The 19,948-nt window shown below is 43.6% G+C and overlaps 1 protein-coding gene across 1 annotated transcript in view; it reads right to left on the bottom strand.

Moving 5' to 3' along the window:
• The window catches only part of FOXK2 (forkhead box K2), a 50,559-nt gene extending 31,401 nt beyond the window's left edge, over positions 1-19,158 (bottom strand). The window contains exon 1 of the mRNA XM_054083487.1: positions 18,646-19,158. Coding sequence (XP_053939462.1) covers positions 18,646-19,145 — 500 coding nt within the window. The 5' untranslated portion in view covers positions 19,146-19,158. The remainder of the gene's footprint in view (positions 1-18,645) is intronic.
• Positions 19,159-19,948: the final 790 nt, after the last annotated feature.

Genomic DNA, 19,948 nt, shown 5'->3' on the forward strand with positions numbered 1-19,948 from the left:
TTTTCAGAAAGATGTATTATGTTGAAATGAAATGTTAATCCCTGGTACAGAAAGTGTTCCATAATTTCCACATATACTGCACTTCCTTCAATAATGACAAAAATACTTTTATCCTGAGAATATATGTGTTTTAGACCTACACATTAGTACAGGAAGCACCATAGAAATGTGGCATTTACCGTAAGATCCAAGGTTGACCCCAGGTTAAAGTTATCATAAATACTACTACTTATTTGGAGCCCATTTCCCTCATTTTTAACTGTTACATGAAATTATTTCATGACGATAGAAACACCCACCTAGAAAAATAAAAGACTAATCACCAATGTCCTACACAGGGACAGGAGTTGTACTCCATGATCCTTTTGGGTCCCTTCCAACCCAGGTCATTCTATGATTCTAATATTTCTGGTTTAAAATGCTATTTAAAAATATAAAATCAAAAATCAAGAAGATTAAAATATGATGATATAAGAGACATTTTAACAATTCCAGAGGGCCTTACCCTTACCTTATTCATAACACATACACTTTTCCAGTATATAGGAACAAGGTGCAAGCTTTAAATTAGAAAAGCTAAAAACTAAGATAACAGACACCTCAGGTGATTGAAAACTATCTGTATAAAACTACCATTTTTAGCATCTTTACCAAAAAAATTAAATAATCAAGACTTTTTCTCTACAAGTTTCTCACCAAACGTTCACTTTAATGCACATGTTCATTTGTCATGGTTTTCAGAAAGAGTCAAAAAAGTTCACTAGATATTTTTAAACTACCTCTCCTTTAATCATCATCAGGAATCCCATCACGAAGGCCTTAAGAACACTAATTAGCTCAGTTACCGAATTATATCTTACCACCAGTTCTACCGTCTCTCCTGAGACAACACCAGGCAGTTTCCATGGACGTGTCACAAGAACCAGAGACTTTTCTGTAAGGACTGTGAAGGCAATGACAGGACACCATCGCCTCCCACAGAAAGCTTGGAATACACTATGAAAACCCTAAACTCTTCATCACTGCTCAAAAAGCCAAAAACAAAGCTTCACAGAGACCACCACAAACCAGTTATCAAATAACTGTGTCTGATGGTATTTCCGTCTGAAGTGCAAAATGCGGACCATCCATCACACAAACATTTTGGAAGCTACTAGAGACAGTACCAGCACTGGTTTGCTGCCTTTCCAGTCCAACTTCATCGTCCGCAGTGTTCACTTTTCTCTTTCTTTTCTTCTCTTCCTCCAAGGTCCACGAACAGCTCTTCTCACTATGAGCTTACGCTCCTTGCAGAAGCAGCATCCAGAGCCATTACATAGCCAGCTCTTTTGCCTGTGGAGCAGGTGGCCAGAGACTTCTTCGCAAAGTGTAGGGCTTCTGAGGCCCCTCGAGGAGCTGATTCAACTCTAATGCAGCACCAACCCACCCAGAAAAACAAAGATTTTAAGAAGAAAATGGTATTTTCTGGGACTCAGGAGAGAACTGGCTAGCAAGGGACCAAGTGGTGCCAGAGCCAGGATCAGGAATGAGAAAGAACCAGCAAAACCTTTGCAGAGCAGAGAACCTTTATTTCGGCTCAGATGCTGATAACACTGTTACGTCAGATACCATGAAGACATTTTATCAATCTTATTAATTTCTTCCTGTCTGGTAATGGAAAAAACTGCTCTTCTGACTGGACAGAAAACTAATCCTGAGCCTGCCTTTCTCCTCCTCTTCCAAGGGATTGTTTTTCAGGCGCATCAGTAAACTAATCTGACTTGAGCACACAGTGTGAACCCCAGAGCTGACACACAGGACAGAACAGGATGGTTCTTTCAGCTCTAATTCCCAATGTGCTTGTTTGAACGGACCTTGAAACCAAAAGGGTTGGTTACAGGTTATCTTCAAAGCCTGAATCTTACATACAGATATGCTTAAAACAACAAAAATGCTGTTCCTGCTGTAATAAAACTGCTCTACTGTAGAAATTTTATGTGAAGATTAAAAAGAAATCCCTTCTAAAAACAGGAACAATGAGAAAGATATTTTCAATTACTGCAAATGCTTAGAACATAAAGTTTACAAATATACTCAACATGAGAAGCAAAAGCCTTCTGTAAAAGCGTATTCTTTAACTCCATGTAGTGTCTCAGAAGAAAACTGAATTTAAGAGAGTAATCTGTATAAAACAATGATAAATGTTACCTACAGCACACAAATAATTAGAGGTGATGCATTCTGAAAAGCTCACCAAGTCAAATTACTTTTGTGTCAGTCCTGACCCCATCAGTGAGGTGATACGACCCAAAACGTTATGAAATGCGCTGCAGAGATGCAATGTGTTGTATGTACATTAAAGTTGCATTTGCTGCCACTCCCCTGTGCTCTCCAGGCTGTCAGTCCAGGTCAGCGCTCGCTGAGGTTTCGTACCAGCATCCACAGCCACTGAACTTGAGCTGTGACAAAAAATGGTAACAGGCCTATGGAGTGTCTGCTTAACTCCATTTATCTAACCTAAGATGACAAGGGATGAGGGAAAAAACCTGTCATTTCACAGACGTTGAACATAATGGTAAAAAATTCACACAGAGAAGAGGTATCACAGCTAAATAATGAATATAGACCACATCCCAAAAGATTAAATATAAAGCTGTGTTATCTCTTAATTTCAAGTGGAAAATAATCAGACCAATCTCATCCATCTCAGTGACACGGCTACCTGAGGTACCAAGTACCACAGCCCGACAGAACGAGCATAAAGTAGCGGGGGTAAACACAGTAGAAAATTTTAGAAATACGGAATCAACAGCAGCAGTAGAAAAGGAGGAAAAGAAGAAACAAAAAGAAACAAAAGGCTCAGTGCTTGACACTGACAGGAGGAAAACACCTCTCAAAAATAAACAGCTTGGAACACAAACTAAATAATTCACGGCCTGCGCTGAAGAGGGGGCATGTGCCGGTCATATGTTCAGCGTATGTTATTGGCACTGTTCACCAGTGTGTTCCATGTTGTAATAGCTAAAATATTCAAATTTGAAATGTGCTGCCTTCAGGAACGATACGATCCGTGCAGCTCTGCCGAAACACACACCACTCAAAATGAAGACAGGCTAATTTTGGCTTGCAGGTTGCTTCCCCATGCTCCAAACAATGCTTTGCTTGGCACTAACCCATCTGAAGAGCTCGTACTAAATACAACCCGTGGTGGTGTGACTTTTACGATCAGTAAACTCAGTTTATATAAGATTATATAAAATGACTATTGTAGTATCTGTGATTCTCAGAGGTGGCATTCTGCTTGGACCCACATTATGGATTGTACGTGCATGCACTTAAACTTCAAAAAGCAACATTCTGAAGCTGTGCACAACCCCTTGACACGTTCAGGGTCTCTAAGACAGTCACACATAACATGGTGCAGCCCGCTGCCCAGATGGCAATGAAAGGCAATGCTGTTTAAGACTCCAAAACCCGGGGCCGAAGGAATCAAATTCAGCTGGAGTTCAAACACACACATATTCATACACCTCTGCTCTGCAACAGCCAGCCCTGCCTCGCCACTCCACCGTCATCTCAAGTTCTGGAAAAATTATCCCAAAGAAGCTGCTTCCAGTGCTGGCACATGGATAACTCCAGAAAGGATTACTTCTCACTCCTGTATGCTAATTTCTGTCCATATCACCCATCTGCATTCACACTGGTGGCTACGATTAGATCTATTTACATCCTTTTAAATATCTATCCTGTAGTATTTTAAATCCCCTGAAGCCATTTCTCTTTCCTTTGTATTTTTGTATTAAATCATTACCTGCACAAGTCAAATCCTGTCCCCATTTAGAACACCTTTAAGAGGGTTATTCTAATGAGTTAAAGATGGTGTAATTCATCACAATACAAGCATCTAAGGACCTTCCAGATTTAAAAATAAAAGTCTCCTTCACTCAGTGAAGAACTTTATCAGCCCTGCTCCTTGCTCTCTCTGTGCCAAACACTGTCTCTATGCTCTCAGTCAGCAATTTATTCACCACAAAATGTCCCTATAAAAACACAGGGCAGTCACATATATTCTCTTCTTTAAATCTTTTGGGGAAAGCTGGAGCAAGCAGCTACCACAAAGACAAAACAGTCCTAAAGTAGGACAAAACTGCATTAGTGCAACACACCCAGTAACAAATACCTCCTTAAGCACACCCCAGCAATCTCAAGAGTTGAAATGCAACAGCACCGCAACAGGCACCCAGCCCCCTGGTACCTACCTGGATTATTGGAAAGTAATTAACCCCAAACTACTCAGGCCTGCAAGATAAGAAATTTAGCTGAAAGAACAAGAAAATCACCCAACCCTATTGATATCAAACGTTGTTGCAGACAGAAAAAGCTGCAGATACAATGGTTCACCTTGGAGATGAGTAAACACATTGCAGCACGAGAATGGAATCTGGGTGAACATGGTGAAAATCACCAAAACCATGTCCTGCCTCCTGCGGTCTCCCCAAAAATAAGAGACTTGGGCAACACATTTCTACATTGCCAAGTCCCATTTTCATTTCCATAACTGCAGGGGTTTCTTCTTAATTTCAAAAACCTGTACAAAACCTAATTTTTACAGCTAACATTTTTTATTTATTAAGCTACCCAGTTCAATGACTCAGAAACATCTTCCTCAGCCTCTTCCCCTGTCCACTATCCTGTTATTTCTCCAAGCAGTCAAAATCCCACTCCCTCACCTCATGGTCATTTTGGATACTATATAATCATGCTTTTTAAGCTTTTCAGATGAAGTTCAGTTATTTCATGGCACGCTTCTCAGCAACATTCCAGCTAAAACAAAGAACACGCATACCCAAATATGAGTAATGTTTTCTCCACAGACATGAGTAAAGTTTTCTTCAGCTACTACTCAGACAAAATAGCTTTAAAACATCAAGCCCAAGCGTACAACTTGTATAGATTTTATTGTATCCTTCCAATCGAGGGCTGAATTATTTACATTCACAAGCTGCTCTCCTCACGGTTTGCATGCTTCTTTTCTGTAGAAGGCTTAAAACAACCATTTTGCTGATAACCTTAGATAATGGTGAATAACCTCACAAAAGAATCCTGGGTACTTACTAGCCCACAGCAGACCAAACTTATTTATAGCTAAGTAGCAAGCTGGGGTTAGTGATCTCTTCCAGGCTCGACAATCTTCCAGCCTCAGAATAACCACATCATAAAGCAAACCCGGTTATTTCACTACTGACAGGAAGGTAAACATTTGTGTACTGGGGTGTGCGTGCAAATGATTGCTCTGGCTGCCTGAACTGTAGTAAACAGTGAAAGCTATTCACAGCAGGCCAAAATTCAAGAAGGAAATGTAAAATCTTCATCACAAATTGCTTTCAGAATTTAACTTACATTTTAAAACACTGAGACAGGTGGAAGGATCTGAATTCTTCTCCCAACTATGAACAAAGTTTCCCATTTCATCTTCAGACAAGTTTATTTAACATTTTATTAATGCTAATTTTTCTATCTGGAATAGGTAACATTCCCTATATCCTGCATTGCAGTTAAGGAAAAATGACGAGATGAGAAAACAGCATCTTAGCCCACAGAGAAAGCTTCAAAACAGAGAACAGCAAAGAAAATTAAATTTCTGAAGTGTAACAGAAATCTGGCAGTACATCAGTTATAGTGAAGAAAGTTTTGTTAAAGAAAGCCTGGACATTCATCGAATTGGAGATGCACACAATGAAGACAAGTAAAAATTAAACACTTCCAGAAAAGCCTGTTCTTTTGTCAGCTTGCTGCTCACTGCTCCCTCCATCTCCCCCAGCTCCTCTGCTTAACCGCTCCCAAGAAGCTGTGCAGCTCCACCAGCTCACAAGAACCTCTAAAGGCCCTCTGTGGTTCCAGCACTCCTCAGAGGGCAGAGCACTGCGGGAGGAAAGCAGAAAGAGAAGGGGTGCAGCTAGGCAAGAAATAAGCAATGGATCAGGCAAGAAATGACACAGCTTTGTACCATTTGCTGCAGGTTACTCTGCCTTACCAGGGTTCACAACGTGTGTGAGCGCTGTGAAACAGTTCTGGAATTTGCTGATAATACAGACGTTTTTCAGCTTTATGGACGGACCAATACCAGGAAAAGGTTTTAAAAACAAAGGCTTGTATTTCAGTTCAAGAGGACAAACAACTGCAGCTCTGCTGTGGTTTTTACCTATTGCACCTCTTTCCTGTGTTGCCAAACATGCCTGTCATCAGACTACTTCAACTGACACTTGCTCTGTGGTTTCCAAGTCCAAAATGTTTGTAGCGATTATCAATATCTAGAAAGGGGCATCACTAATGCTATTATCACCCACAAACTGTGGAGCCCACCCTGAACTCCGAATTAAGTTCTGTGTTTATTTCAGAACCCACTTTCACGGCACAGGGCAGCCACCTTTAACCACCGTATTCATTCTCCAACTCAGTGAGGCAGCTACAGAAGTGCTGCCAGGAGAAAGGCTGCACTAACTCCTGATGGTATCGTTGGAAGTTGGGCTGCATGAGGAGGAATTTCACCATTCTATGAGAATCTTATTACCCAATCCAGTCATTTTAATAAAGTTACTTAAGAGCAGACTGCACGCTCTTTCAAAGCCATGTTTCACATAGCTTGAACAGTTCACCGTTTGGCTTGCAGCCCCTAATGCTACTAAAAAGTGAATACATTTAGTAAGATGAAAGGGCAGAAAGGACCAAAGGCATCAGCTCCTCTACTCGATAAAAGAACACCCTGGGTCAGACCTACACACACAAAGTGCTTCAGTCGGTTGCCCCAAAACAAGCACAACCGCCATCAATACAAGAGACTAAGCTGAACACCTAGCAGGAACCTTATCGGAACCTAACGCAGCCACACCCAGAGTATTCACACACATTAGGAAAGGAAGTAACTTGCTTCCTTTAATACAGCTTTGCTCAATAAGTTATTTAATGCTTACATCTGTGGAAGTTATAAACAGGCTTTTGATTGATGATAATTTATGTAATCACTCCGACTAACTTGTGTCAGCACCCAAGTCCCCTGAACACTGCACTGGAAATGCAGGACGCTCTGTTATAACCCGATCCTCCTCCAAAGCATTGTTTTTCTTCATTGTTTCACTTTACCTCCCTGAGCAGCCAGTTACATCACAACAGAGAACAAATACACAGCTCCCTTCAAGCCTGCTACCTAAGTAGCTTTGGAAGGCTGGATCAACTAAACTTAGTTCTTGACTACAGACACATTTGCCTTCAATGCCAGCCTGGTTCTATGTTCCTGCATAAAGGAGGGAAAGAAAAACCTTGCTCTCAAATTACAAGGTTGTTTATTTTGAGATGTTTCTGCATCCTATCAAGCTGAGACCCTAAAACGACACAGAGAAAACCCAAAACACATCTCATGTCTCTGCACAATCAGCTTCAGTGCATTTACATCTTTCCTGGAACAACATACAGTTTGTAGCCTCCGCAGTAAAGGGCATAGGAAAAACAGAAAGGCTTTACAATTGCCTTACATAATAACATGCTCTTTCAGGCAGGCAAAAGAATGTTGCACAAACCCTCATCAGTCTTACAGGTAGAAAGCTCTGCTTTCCTAGATAAAAGGTCTTCTGGGTGCGGGGGCAGTAGAACCAAAAAACAACACACAGCATTCTAAAAAGGGGTCATCTACCACTCTACCCTTCATGTTCCATTTTGTCTATAGCTTGTGACTTCCCTAGCTCACAATATCCCTCAGCCATCAATCGGACTCATGACCTGCAGAGCAAAGCCTGCTTGTAAGCAGGAAAGATGATGATTTAGCATGGAATGAAGTACAATAATTCTGTCCTCTGCTATGAGATGATCCACAGCCAGGGAAGCCTGCACACCTTTTTCTCTAGTGGTTTTCTCTAGGTATTCACATTTATGCAGAGATTAAAAGGGCCAGAAAGCCCATACTAACCAAAAGTATGGCACAATTGAGTCATTTCTGCATCCAGTCTGCTTAGATTCACTTTTATTAATTTTTTAGCTTTAAACAAATACTTGGCATTCCCCTTTATCAAAAAGCACACTGTTTCAGGAACTTGTAGGATTTAAACATTTTTATATTACATTGCAAGAGCTTTTTTAATACGTCAGAATTATTTTCGGTCTTCTACTGGACTGGATTTTTATCCTCCTTTCAATTTTTATTTCAGAGCATAAATGGTCTTATAACTGCAATTCCTTAATGTCTGCTTCCACAAGACACAAGCAAGTCGGCTGTTGCAGAAAGGCTGTGCAGGCCACCACATACTTTGTGCCAGCTCCACTGCTTGCCAGACCTCTCTGTAAGCCACTTCAACACAACAGAAAATCACCCAAAAATAGAAAAAAAGGCAGACCGCAGCGGCTTATGGAACATCTGATGAGCTTCAAGGCCAGCACAACCTGCAGTTGGGAGCACTGCAGAAAACACGACCTTCCCCTGCCACACTCCACTCCAGCAGTGCTCAAACTCTGGATGAGCTCCGCTACTCATGACAGCACAGCCTGTGTATCTGAAAAACAAGACCGTGGATTCTCCTGAATCACACTTCCCAAATCAAACATCCAAGCCAGAACCTCCTCTCATTCTGTAAGGATAACAATTACGTTACTTCTCAGTCTCAGGTCTTAAACTTCAGGTCACCTTCCACTTTTTCCAATCTTTTTTTCAAGACTCCTAAACCCTTTCATTTCTCCTCATGTAACAGCTACAAACCTGACCAAGAGCCTGTCCACATCCTAAAGCAAAACAGCCTGGCCTCTGTCCTCGTCTCTCCCATGTGGTATCTGAATTCTCCTCTTCCATTCTTCTAATCTGCACATGGCATGAGACTAAAATAATCCTCTTTACCATTATTCTTAGGGTTTTTTTTTTGCTTGCTTAAATAATCAGCTTGTTCTGGTTCAAATCTGAACTTCTCTCCACACAGAATTTCCATGAGCATATGCACTATTCTCTCCTCTAAGCCTTACTCTTTCTAATCTTATCACGTCCCTGTCTCCTTCTTAACTACAGAGCCCTTCACCCCCCACCTGGAAAGACCAGAAGTCAGCAGAATCACCTAAAGAGGGAAATTCTGCTCTTTAAAAGTCATCTTCCATCATTTATACTTTCCAGCTACCCTCCTGGTGTGGTTGCTGCACTGACACTGTAACCAAGCCTGCGCACTACTAAAGTATATGAACTGTGTGTACATGCCTTGTCTGCTCAAATTACATTCTGCCCAGAACACCCCAAATATGCCCATGTCCACAGGACAATATTAAGTGACTAAACACATTTTTCATGTATTCTCAGTTTTAAAAAAAAGAAACCGAAACCCCCATTAATTACATCTTTCTGTCTTCATAAATAAAGCAGACTTTTACCTTACATGTAGTCAAACAACGTGTCATACGCTGTGCCAAGACATTAACATTTCAGGCATATTTTTTGAGGGAATTGATGCTTCAATGGAAGTTAAACTATTTTTTTTCCCCTGGCTGTGACAAAAAAAAAAGGGAAGAAAAAAGGAAAAACAGTAGAAAAAGAGTAAGCAAGTTATCTGCTCCCATACTCAAGATGTCAGTAAAAATCAGAATTTAAAAAGCAACTTCTATCAACACATTAGTGCATCCATAAATCTGTGGACCAAGCCCACACATTCACCTTCATTTCTTTAAATGATTTAGAAAACTTGAATTTAATTTCAGCACAAAGTGTAAATAACTTTTCTGTCAAGTGCTAACCTGACTTCTTATCACCACAAGAAACAAGAGGCTCATACCTCACAAGCTGTATCTCAGACTTGTCCGAAGAACAAGAATTTTTGAAGGATCACTGTGTATTATACAAAAATGATCTTTGGAACTTTATAGTGAACTCCAACATGAAGACAGAGATGATCAGGAACAAAATATCAGAATCTTTTGCATGCAAGGCACTGCTGGCAAGTGTAAATAAACAAATGCCCAGTGACATGTTTGATGCTTTAGAAGCAATTTTAATTAAAAACCCAGCCAAGTGCTGAGTCCTTGTTAAGACACACAATAAAAGAGTCTCTTGCCGTAACCCAATGGGAGATTATTAAAAAGGACTTACAGAAGAAATAAGGGCTGAATAGCCAAAGAAGCTTCTCCTGTTTGCACCTCTTCTAGCCCTAAGCCATGAAATTTCATCCAGCCATACCTACACTGCACCTAATTGCCAGGTCTGACCACAGCAAGGTTGGTTTTCTGTTTAAAGACCATTTTCCAAGAAGGTCTCTATTTGTTATCAGCAGAAGACAGTGAAATGTAGATACAACCACTCTTACTAAGCTGTTCCAGCACTGCTAAACACACGTGCTCGGTTCAAACCCTAAGTCTAGTTCACAGCCTCTGGGTTTTCATACCTGTGCGTGACCCCTCAGTATCCTTTCAGTGTCCTAATTCATCCCCATGAAAATGTATGTACACCAACCCAGCCACCTTGCGCTTCTTTTTGATAAGAAAAATGTGTCAAACTCTAAGTCTCTCAACTATTCAGGACTTCTCCCAGCCTTCAGCCCTTTTAGCAAACACTCCCCTAAACCCTTGCAGTTTTGCAAGGCTCTTGAACACAGATCCCAGAACCACACGAAGTTCCTGCACCTGCTGGTACTCCCTGACATAGCTCCCCTATTTCCACCCAACCATGACATCTCTCAGCTTTGGCACATCATATCACTATTGCAGCCAGTGATCCTCCACAGTCACGACTTTCAAATGCACCCTAGTGATGCTTTTCAGAATAGGTTCCCACCCTGCAGACCTTCTGAGGTGCCATTCGAAAAGAAAAATAAAACGAAAAACAAAAAAAAACAAAACAAAAAAAAAAACAAAAACAAAAGCAAAAGGATTGACCAAGTCCATTTTTTGTCATTATTTGTGAGGACGTTTACCAACATTGATTTAACCTGTAAATATTTACCAGCAGTTGCAGTTACTGCAGATCCCAAACAACAGTAGGAGCCGCAACATCAAGTACTGATCAAGTAATTTAGCACTAAGCTGTACATTATGCCACCCAGCCTGTGTATTCCCAAAGTTCTGCTGTTGGAAATACACATAATATTTTTTTAATATGGGGTTGTGGTTATGTGACATGAATACTTCTCCACCCCTGGAGATACTCAGGTTTCAAGCTGATGAGGTGCTGAGCGGACCAATCTAATGTTGAAGGCACTGCTGCTTTCTGCAGCTTCCATCATTCTTAATGTAAAAATTTAAATTAATCATATAATGTCCTGAGTTGGAAGGGACCCAACACAGATCATTGAGTCCAGCTCCCGTCCCTGCATAGGGCAACCCCAAAATTCACACTATGTGTCTCAGGGCGTTGTGAAATCAGTATTAATTCCAGTCAACTTACACTAATTTTGTTGCATTTCATAAGCTATGGCAATGGCACATCTCTGGCTTTTTTACTTCACAGCTCTGATTCTACAAACACTCAATTCCATATGCATCTTTATCCACATGAGCTGTCCTGCTGAAGTCAACAGGAACGTTTAGCTGAGCAAAGACATAACTGCATGTCAATCAGCTCATGTTTTCCATTTTATATGGGCACACGGACAAACAAAAAGGTGATGCATTTAGATAAATATTCGTTAGGACAGTCTGAAATTTGGAATATTGAAAATTGTACTTCCACCAATAGTCAGCTGCAGAGTAGACACGAGGATGATGCTTTGCAGAAGTTTGTGATCCGCGGTACTAATGAGAGGACAGAACAGCACAGAAGCACACACAGTAGCTGCAGCAGAGTCATATAAACAAATGTGCAGAAACAAAGGCTCCAGTCATGTACAGACCTTGTTTAGTCCTAGAAAAATGACGCGTTACAAAACTACAGAGATTTTCCCAGCTCTTCATGCAGCTTACTAAAGCCTCAGCACCCTTTGGTGATAATACGGTAGGGATGAAATCTTAATTGAGGAATACAATGTTCATTTTCTATGCCACTCAGTGTAGAATAGCTGCAGAAAAAACATGGTTCCTCCCCTCCGATTGCTTTATCTAGGTCAAAAAACTCCTTAAAGGCAGGAAGTCACAGGAAACAAATGTCACTACACATCAACTTTTTATCATGAAAACAGGCAAGGCAGTAGATAAACCCACCACCTTCCCACTGCTCCAGTATGAACTTCTATGGAAGACATCAGCTTATCAGTAAACACCGGGCTGTCGTGAGAACTCCTCATAGGCTGCAAAAGAGACGACCTCACGCTGCCACATGGCACACTCGTAATGTGCTGTTTCTTCTAGTGTTTTACATAATTTACATAAGTTATGGAACTTGAGAGCTCCTGAAGGCACTGCTGTATATACTGAAAAACACAGTAAATGCAATGCACAATCATCCCATTTTGAATTACTTAGGTAAGACCGGAAAAATCTTTTTGCTTTGTGCATTATGTACGCTTAAAGAAACACAAAACAAAAAAAGCCCAAACCCAAGAGCAGCAGAATTCCTCCACAGTAGAACCATCCTTTAAAACACATATACCTTCATGAAGAACTAATGTTTGCAAGACAATGTCATTTCCTAGTTATAAGCAAATTAAACATACACATTTATTTTGAAAAGGTGAAAGCTTAATTCATTGTATTTATTAACTTATTTAACTTACACTTATCTGACAGCAAAAGCCATCTTTTCCTACTCAAACACAGTGCATTTCACAACTGAAGATCAGCACTGCATTTTGATTTAATCGATGCAAAGCAAAGAATGATTTAATTTATGTATCTCTTACCTCATTTTTACAACTGAAGGCAAGAATCTCAAAACTCTTTCAACTACAGATACTTGTAACCAACAGTTTTAATACTGACTTTGTATCTTTAAATCGAAATACTCTGATCTCGTTTTTGTCATAGAAGTGGAACTTAGCAGACAATAAATAAATGACTCATTTTTAATTATTTCCCAGTTTATAACATTTCATACAAAGAATGTACTTACTCCTACAGACAGCTACAGATATAAGAACACTTGCAAGGCCACTGGAATTGTAGACCTGGGTAAGGAAGTTCCACACTAAGATCAATTGTGTCAACAGAAAAAGTACCCACGATAACCCAAATATAAAACTGTTCGAGCTTTATACTCGACTGGGTTATGACAATCTTCAGTGCTGTTTCAGTAACAAAAGAAAATACATCCATAAGAGGTGTGCAAACAAGTGGGAAATATGAAAAAAATTACAAAAACAACTATAACACAAATTATGACTACAGAAACTTCACACATCTATTCTCATTTCAAATAATATGTGCTCTACCTTCTTCTTCTCCTGTTTCTCTTCAATCAGTGCTTATCTGAAAACACTACCTGCTACCGAGCTTGACATTTGCAAATCCTACTTTATAGGAGCAAAAGAACACTGCCCAATTAACCTTATTAGTCATGATGACATGGACACGGTGCCTGCTAAAGAAAGTAAATGCAAGTTTCTGGAGTTTGATTTCTGGAGTCACAACCAAGGCCAACGTTTCTTAGCTTTTTGCTTAGAGATACTTTTTAAATAATTCATAGTTTCAGTACAATCAATATGGAACTCCAAAATACTCCTCTAACATAAATCCACCAGAAGGTCTCAGAAACACTTCAGCCAGCTGCCTTCCTTACCAGCAACTGCATCTATCAGAAGTGCTGTCAGGAAAAGGAAAAAGCAGGTGCTGACCCAGAGTGAGGTATTAATCTATACCTACAAATATATTCCTCGGAAAAGCGTTGTTTGATATCTTAAAGTATCTAACACTTTTATTCACAAAAAGATTCTTTACAAGCTTAAGCCAGAAACAAGCACAGAACATTTTTCCTAAGCCTGCAAGCGACACTCTCCAAAGAGATGCTATGATCTGTTACCCTCAAATGTTAAGCCAATCCTCAGTTGCTTCCAGTGAGAAATTGTCACCGAACACGCGCACAGCCACAGCTCCAACTCACACAGCAGTCACAAGTTCACATTGAATTTAAAGAACTGCAACAAGATGACAGAAGTAAGTGCATGGATACCTTAGAAGTTCTCTCCAACCTGTTGCCCTATTTCCTGCTCAGGTGGAGCTGAACATAACCTTTTCCAAGGAATTTACTTAGTGGATAGATACACTGGATCCTTGTTCATAATCTACTGGCTTTCATCGGCGGGAAAGCTTCTACTACTTAAAAGGCAGTAATAAAACCACTCTGTAGATCTAGATTGGAAGATCTAACTGAAAAAATTCATTCAGGCTTCTGCATACTAGAAGAAAAAGCACGAGAATACAAACAGATTTTCAGTTTGCAGTCATATAGGTTTGACTTAGGATCAGTTAGAAGATGTTAGGCTGCAGTAAAATGTACTCAACATGGTTTACGGTAAGAGCTCCCATACTTAGTATGTGAGTTTAAAAAATGAATGGGAGAATTATTTACTGTCTCTTATTATAAAAGAGCTAGCTTACGTTGCACTGAATGAAACTACCAGGTGTCAGGTTCAGAAAACTCAGCAAAAAGAGGTATTTTTCCCAGCATGGGCTCCAATTACTTTGCAGAACTCACTGTCCAAGGATGCTGCGGGTACAAGAGGGATTAAAAAACAAAATTTAAAAAAAAAAAAAGAGAGAGAAAAAATCCAAACAGTAAATAGTTTTAACTCAGAAAAAGAAATCAACTCTGACTTCAGGATCCAAAAAAATAAAAACAAAAACAAGGGAAACCAACCACTTGCCTTTGTGCATCTTTATGCTTCTCCCTAGGCCTCTGCTGGAGGCAGGTGGACCGGCTTTATCTTTGTTCCAACTTAGAAACACTGTTCCTGTGCTAAGGGTATCTTGTTTGTGAGTCACAAATCTAAAGCCACAAAACCAAAAGTAATTACCAAAATACATGGTCACAAACAAGCCGCTGATTTGGAACAGTGAAGCCCAAGACGTCGGGGTCTTCGTGAATTCAGATGCCAATGAACAAAGTATGTCCAAGAAATCCAAACAAAAACAAAAACAAAAACAAAAAAAAACCCAAAAAACTCCTTCAGAGCTCAGCTGTACCCAGGAGTCTCCGATTTTTCCAGCTGTATTGGTTACATCTGCCTGGAACTCTGCCTCTCTGAAAGCTGCACTCAAGAGCTCTGTCAACAACTGTTTCTGTGCCCAGCACAAAAGTTATTTTTCAAGCCAAGTACCTCAAAAGTAAAATACTAATGTTATTATTCACCCAGCAATATACCCTAACAATGCTTTCCATGGAGTTGGGGGATATCTGAGAGGCATCAAATAAAACCTATTAAAAACCATTAACTTCATGAACTGGAGAGTGACAGTCCCCACATCTTAAAGGTGGTTGCAAAAGACTGAACCACTTTGACTTGTGTGTATCTAACAGGAGATGCAAACCTCTCTAAGGACACTGACAGGAGAGCTGCTCACCAGACGTGAACAAAACCCCCGCGATTTCCTGCAGCCCCGTGTTATTTACCATACAAGATGACAGCTGTCTGTATACACACAAGGAGATTCAGTCTGTCAAGAACTGGAAAAATAAAAACACACTTCCCACTGCTATTACCTCCTGCTCGATAACTTAAACATTTGAATTGTGAGCAAGGCTTCCAGAGAAGCATTAAAAATATCATCCAGAACAGCTATCTTAATGCACAGTAATTCTATGTTTCACAGCATTTATATCGGTAGAAAGATGCCTTTATTATAGGAGAAAAGATACTCTAACATTAATAATTTAATTTCCCCAGATGTTAAGAATGTGTGTTTTTCAGGAGACAACAAAGTTGTATGTCTGTTTTTCCTTTCCAGAATCAGGAAGTTCAATAACATTATTAATGCAACTGCATTTAAACACTGTGCTGAAATAAATAAAGGCCAAGGACACTGGAATTACATAGACTTGTCAGCGACAATTAAGTAATTTCAAACCTGCAACAATATTTTATTCAGAGGCATCTGTAAGTTCACTATTAATCAGAAGAAACAGAGATGGACCTCTATTCTTGGTTCCCAAGATCACTTAAAATCAAAGAGAAGGAATAGGCCACCCTGACTTTTTTTCAACATCTGACATAAAAAAATATTCCAAACAACTGTGTGGTCACAGGCAAAGCAAATTTCTAGCAACACAGCAGGATTAAACAACAACAGCAAAAACAGACCCAGGGAGTACTTAAGCTGGAGGTTAGCAATCATCAATCTTGAACTCACACCAGAATGACTTTCTTTCCAGGCATGTTTCAGCTCTTAGTTAATGTTTACATTACACTGAAGCAACTTTTCTTTTAATCCAGGAGAGGATCTTGTGTGTGACCAGCGAGATCCACAATGAAACTCAGGAATAGGCTACATACGATATTAGTCACCAGTCATTCACAGCAATGACTCGCATGAGCAGATAACCTCTGCTCTGAATCTGCCCGAAGACTCACGAGCGAAAAAAAACAAGCTCTGCCAGTAACAAAACTCCTCTTTCCCTACACAACTCAAGTAAGGCTTTCCCTCCATAAAAGATTTTTTGTAGAGGCAATAAAGCCGCATTTGATCCCAATCACTGATCTAACTCCGACCCTGTTGATTTTGCCTGCCATTCGCAGTCAAACCCATCCCATGCCTGTTGGCTGAAGCAATCCCAGTCCAGCCGGTGCACACACTGCCCCATTGTTCCCAGCCGGACTGAAGGAATGCCACCTCAGGTTCAGAGGACGCCAAGGGAGATCACACCTACCCTTGTAACCAGGAGATAAACTGCGGCCACTTTACAGGTCTGGAAGCCAAAGGCCAACAGTGTGCAGCCTAAGAAACTAGGTGATCCCTGAACACGGGCAGTTCCAAGCTGGTGCTGGTTTCTCCACCACCACCCACTTTCACTCTTGAAGGAATTTTAACTGCACAGCAGTTCTCACTATTGTTCAACAGAAAAGTGACATACAAAAAAAAAAAAATCTATCAGAATTTTCTTTGCCCTTCAAAAGCGACAAGGACAGCAAGAATTACGATAAATCACAAGTCAATAACTGCATGGACAGCATGAACAAGCAGTACTTTTTTTCCCCACTGAGGTCTCACACATTTAACAGAATGTTGCTGACTAAATTACCCTAATTCCAGGCTGTTTGCAAGCAACATATATAATGCACACTGACTTACTTGCAATTAGTGTATTAAACCAAACTCAGTTTATAAAGAAAAAAATATTTGATCTATATTTCACAAATGTGTTAAAGTACAGATTAACCACATGCCAAATGATCATTAATATTGAAAAGCAGAAAGCAAAAATAGAAGTTACAGTTAAAGGTCAAAAAAGTCATCCAACTGTGTTCATGATTCTACAACTCTACACACGCTGGCACTGTTAAACCCTTGCAGAATGAGCATTTCCTAGAAAGCACAAAGGTAGGACAATGTGATTTTCAGAAGAACCCGGTGGAGAAACTGACCTTAAGATGTCAAAACAGAAAACACACTCAACCGCTGCCCTAAACAAAGCTCAGAAACATGTAAGACGTTAACACTGCCACTACCAGCACGTGTTTTATAAAGGTAAAACACTGGTAACCTTTTAAGTATTTCTCAGCCAAGGCAGCTACAACTACACTAACCCAAACCACTTTCACTTTTCCTGCTTGAAACTCCTCAGCACACAGATGACTTACTGGCTGCTCGGCGTCTCCTCCCGAGCAGTAGGTAGGCCTCACGCTGCCCTAGAAAATCATTTTGCAAAGACCGTTACCGTTCGGTAATGGTAAAGGAATGCATTACCATTTAAAAACTCTTAATGCATTTGTCGTGGCGTAAGGCAACACGTTTTAAAGCACTAAGAGTACCAGAGGAATTTCAAGCGGGTGGTTCTGTTTACCCATAAAAATAAAGGCAACGACCCCTCAGAGGCACGGCTACCGCACAGCCCGAGGCACCACGACACGCCTGCCCTCCGCAACGGCACCGGGGGGCGAGGGCATCCGCTGACCCGCACCCCAAAGCCCCGCATACACGGAGAACCGCTCGCCCGGCTTCCCCGGCCGCACGTAAACAATGCTCAGGGTGCCCCGGCCCCGCACCAGCCAGCGGACACAGCGCGGCACTGCCCGGGGCTGCGGGGACACCGGGACTCGGAGCGACCGGAGGCCCCGGTGTGACCGGGATGGGGGGAAAAGAGCAGTGGGTCCGGTGCGACCGGGAGGAAACTACGGGCTCCGGTGTGACCGGGATGGGGACAAGGGTCTCGTTGTGACCGGAGGCCCCGCGGTGACAGGGGTGGGGACTGTGGCCCCGGTGTGACCGGCAGGATGGCGGGTCCTGGTGTGACCGGAGGCTCCGGTGTAACCGGTGGGAGAACGGCAGGTCTTAGTGTGACCGGAGGCTCCAGTGTGACTGGCGAAGAGAACGGCGGTTCTTAGTGTGACCGGAGGCCCCGGGGTGGGGACAGCGGCCCCGGTACGACCGGACGCCCCGGTGCGCCCGGGAGGACGGCGGGTCCTGGTGTGACCGTTTGGTGGAACGTAGGGCTCCGGTACGACTGGCGAGAAGAACGGCAGGTCTCGGTGCGACCGGAGGCCCCGGGGTGGGGACAGCGGCCCCGTTGTGCCCGGAGGCCCCGGTGCGCCCGGGAGGACGGCGGGTCCCTGTGCCCGCGCTACTCACACTCGCGGCAGCTGCAGCGGCGGCGCCCCCCGCCGCTGGAAGACGCCGTCCACGAAGACGCCGTTCTTGCCGAGGCAGCGCAGGTAGAAGTCCCCGCCGGCCGCCGCCGGGTCCCCATGCGGGGCGGGGGGCGCGGGCCCGTCGGCGCCGGGCGGCGGTGGCGGGGGCGCGGCGGTAAAGATCTCGAGGTGGCGGCGGGAGATGAAGCTGGAGTGGCCCATGCTCACGTCCACCGAGCCCTGCGACGAGTTGCGGCCGATGGTCACCGAGCGCTTCTTCATCAAGTACTCGAACTCGCGGCCCTCCAGCCGCGCCACGGCCGCCGCCGCCGCCGCCGCCATCTTAGCGAGCGCGGCAGGGAGCGAGCGCGCGGGCCGCACTCCGCCCGCACCGGCCCCGCAGCCGCCGCCAGACGCAGGCAGCGAGGGCGCCGCGCAGCTCCGCGCAGGGCGGCGCGTGACGGGCGGCGACGGCGGCCAATGGGCGGCGCGCACGCGCATCGGGCTATGGCGGCGCCGCCAATAGCGGGCGGCACCGGGGGACGGGGCCAAGGCCGGGCGGGGCCAATGGCGAGTGAGGGGGCGGGGCCAAGGCCGGGCGGTGACGGGAGGCGGGGCCAAGCGCGGGCGGGGCCAATGGTGAGCGGCGCCGGGGGGCGCGGCCAATGGCGGGCGGTGTCGGGGGCGGGGCTAAGGGGGAGCAGGGGCTCGTGTGGGCTGGTCGGGGGCGGGGCCAAGTGCTGGCGGGGCCAATGGCAAGAGGCGCCGGGGGCGAGACCAATGGCGGGCGGTGCCGGGGCCAATGGCGAGTAAGGGCGGCGGGCGGAGCCAGTGTAGGGGCAGTGTTAATGATGGGCGTGGTCAATCGCGTGTGATGGGCGGTGAGGGCGGAGCCAAGACGCGGTGCAAGGGGGGACGAGTGCCGGGCGGGGCGGCCCCTCCGTCAGGCGGTGCGGTCGCAGTGCCATGTTCCTGTCGGAGCACTGCCCTCCCCCTGAGGGGCTGGGGAGGGAGGAGCCCTCCGCGCTGTCAGAGCCGAGCAGGAGGCGCAGAACTGACTCAAACGCCGCCTGTGAAACGAGCAGAGGGAAGCAATGGCATCATGGAATGGGAACCTCAAAGCCCGTCCAGTCCCACCCCCTGCCATGGGCAGGGACACCTCCCACTGCATCAGGGGCTCCAAGGTCCCATCCAGCCTGGCCTTGAACACCTCCAGGGATGGGGCAGCCACCACTGCTCTGGGCCGGGGCCTTCCCCCCTTCATCAAAGAATTTCTTCCTAACGTCTAATCTAAATTTTCCCCC

Source organism: Cuculus canorus, chromosome 18 (genome assembly GCF_017976375.1).
Source record: "Cuculus canorus isolate bCucCan1 chromosome 18, bCucCan1.pri, whole genome shotgun sequence".
NCBI classification, from domain to species: domain Eukaryota; kingdom Metazoa; phylum Chordata; class Aves; order Cuculiformes; family Cuculidae; genus Cuculus; species Cuculus canorus.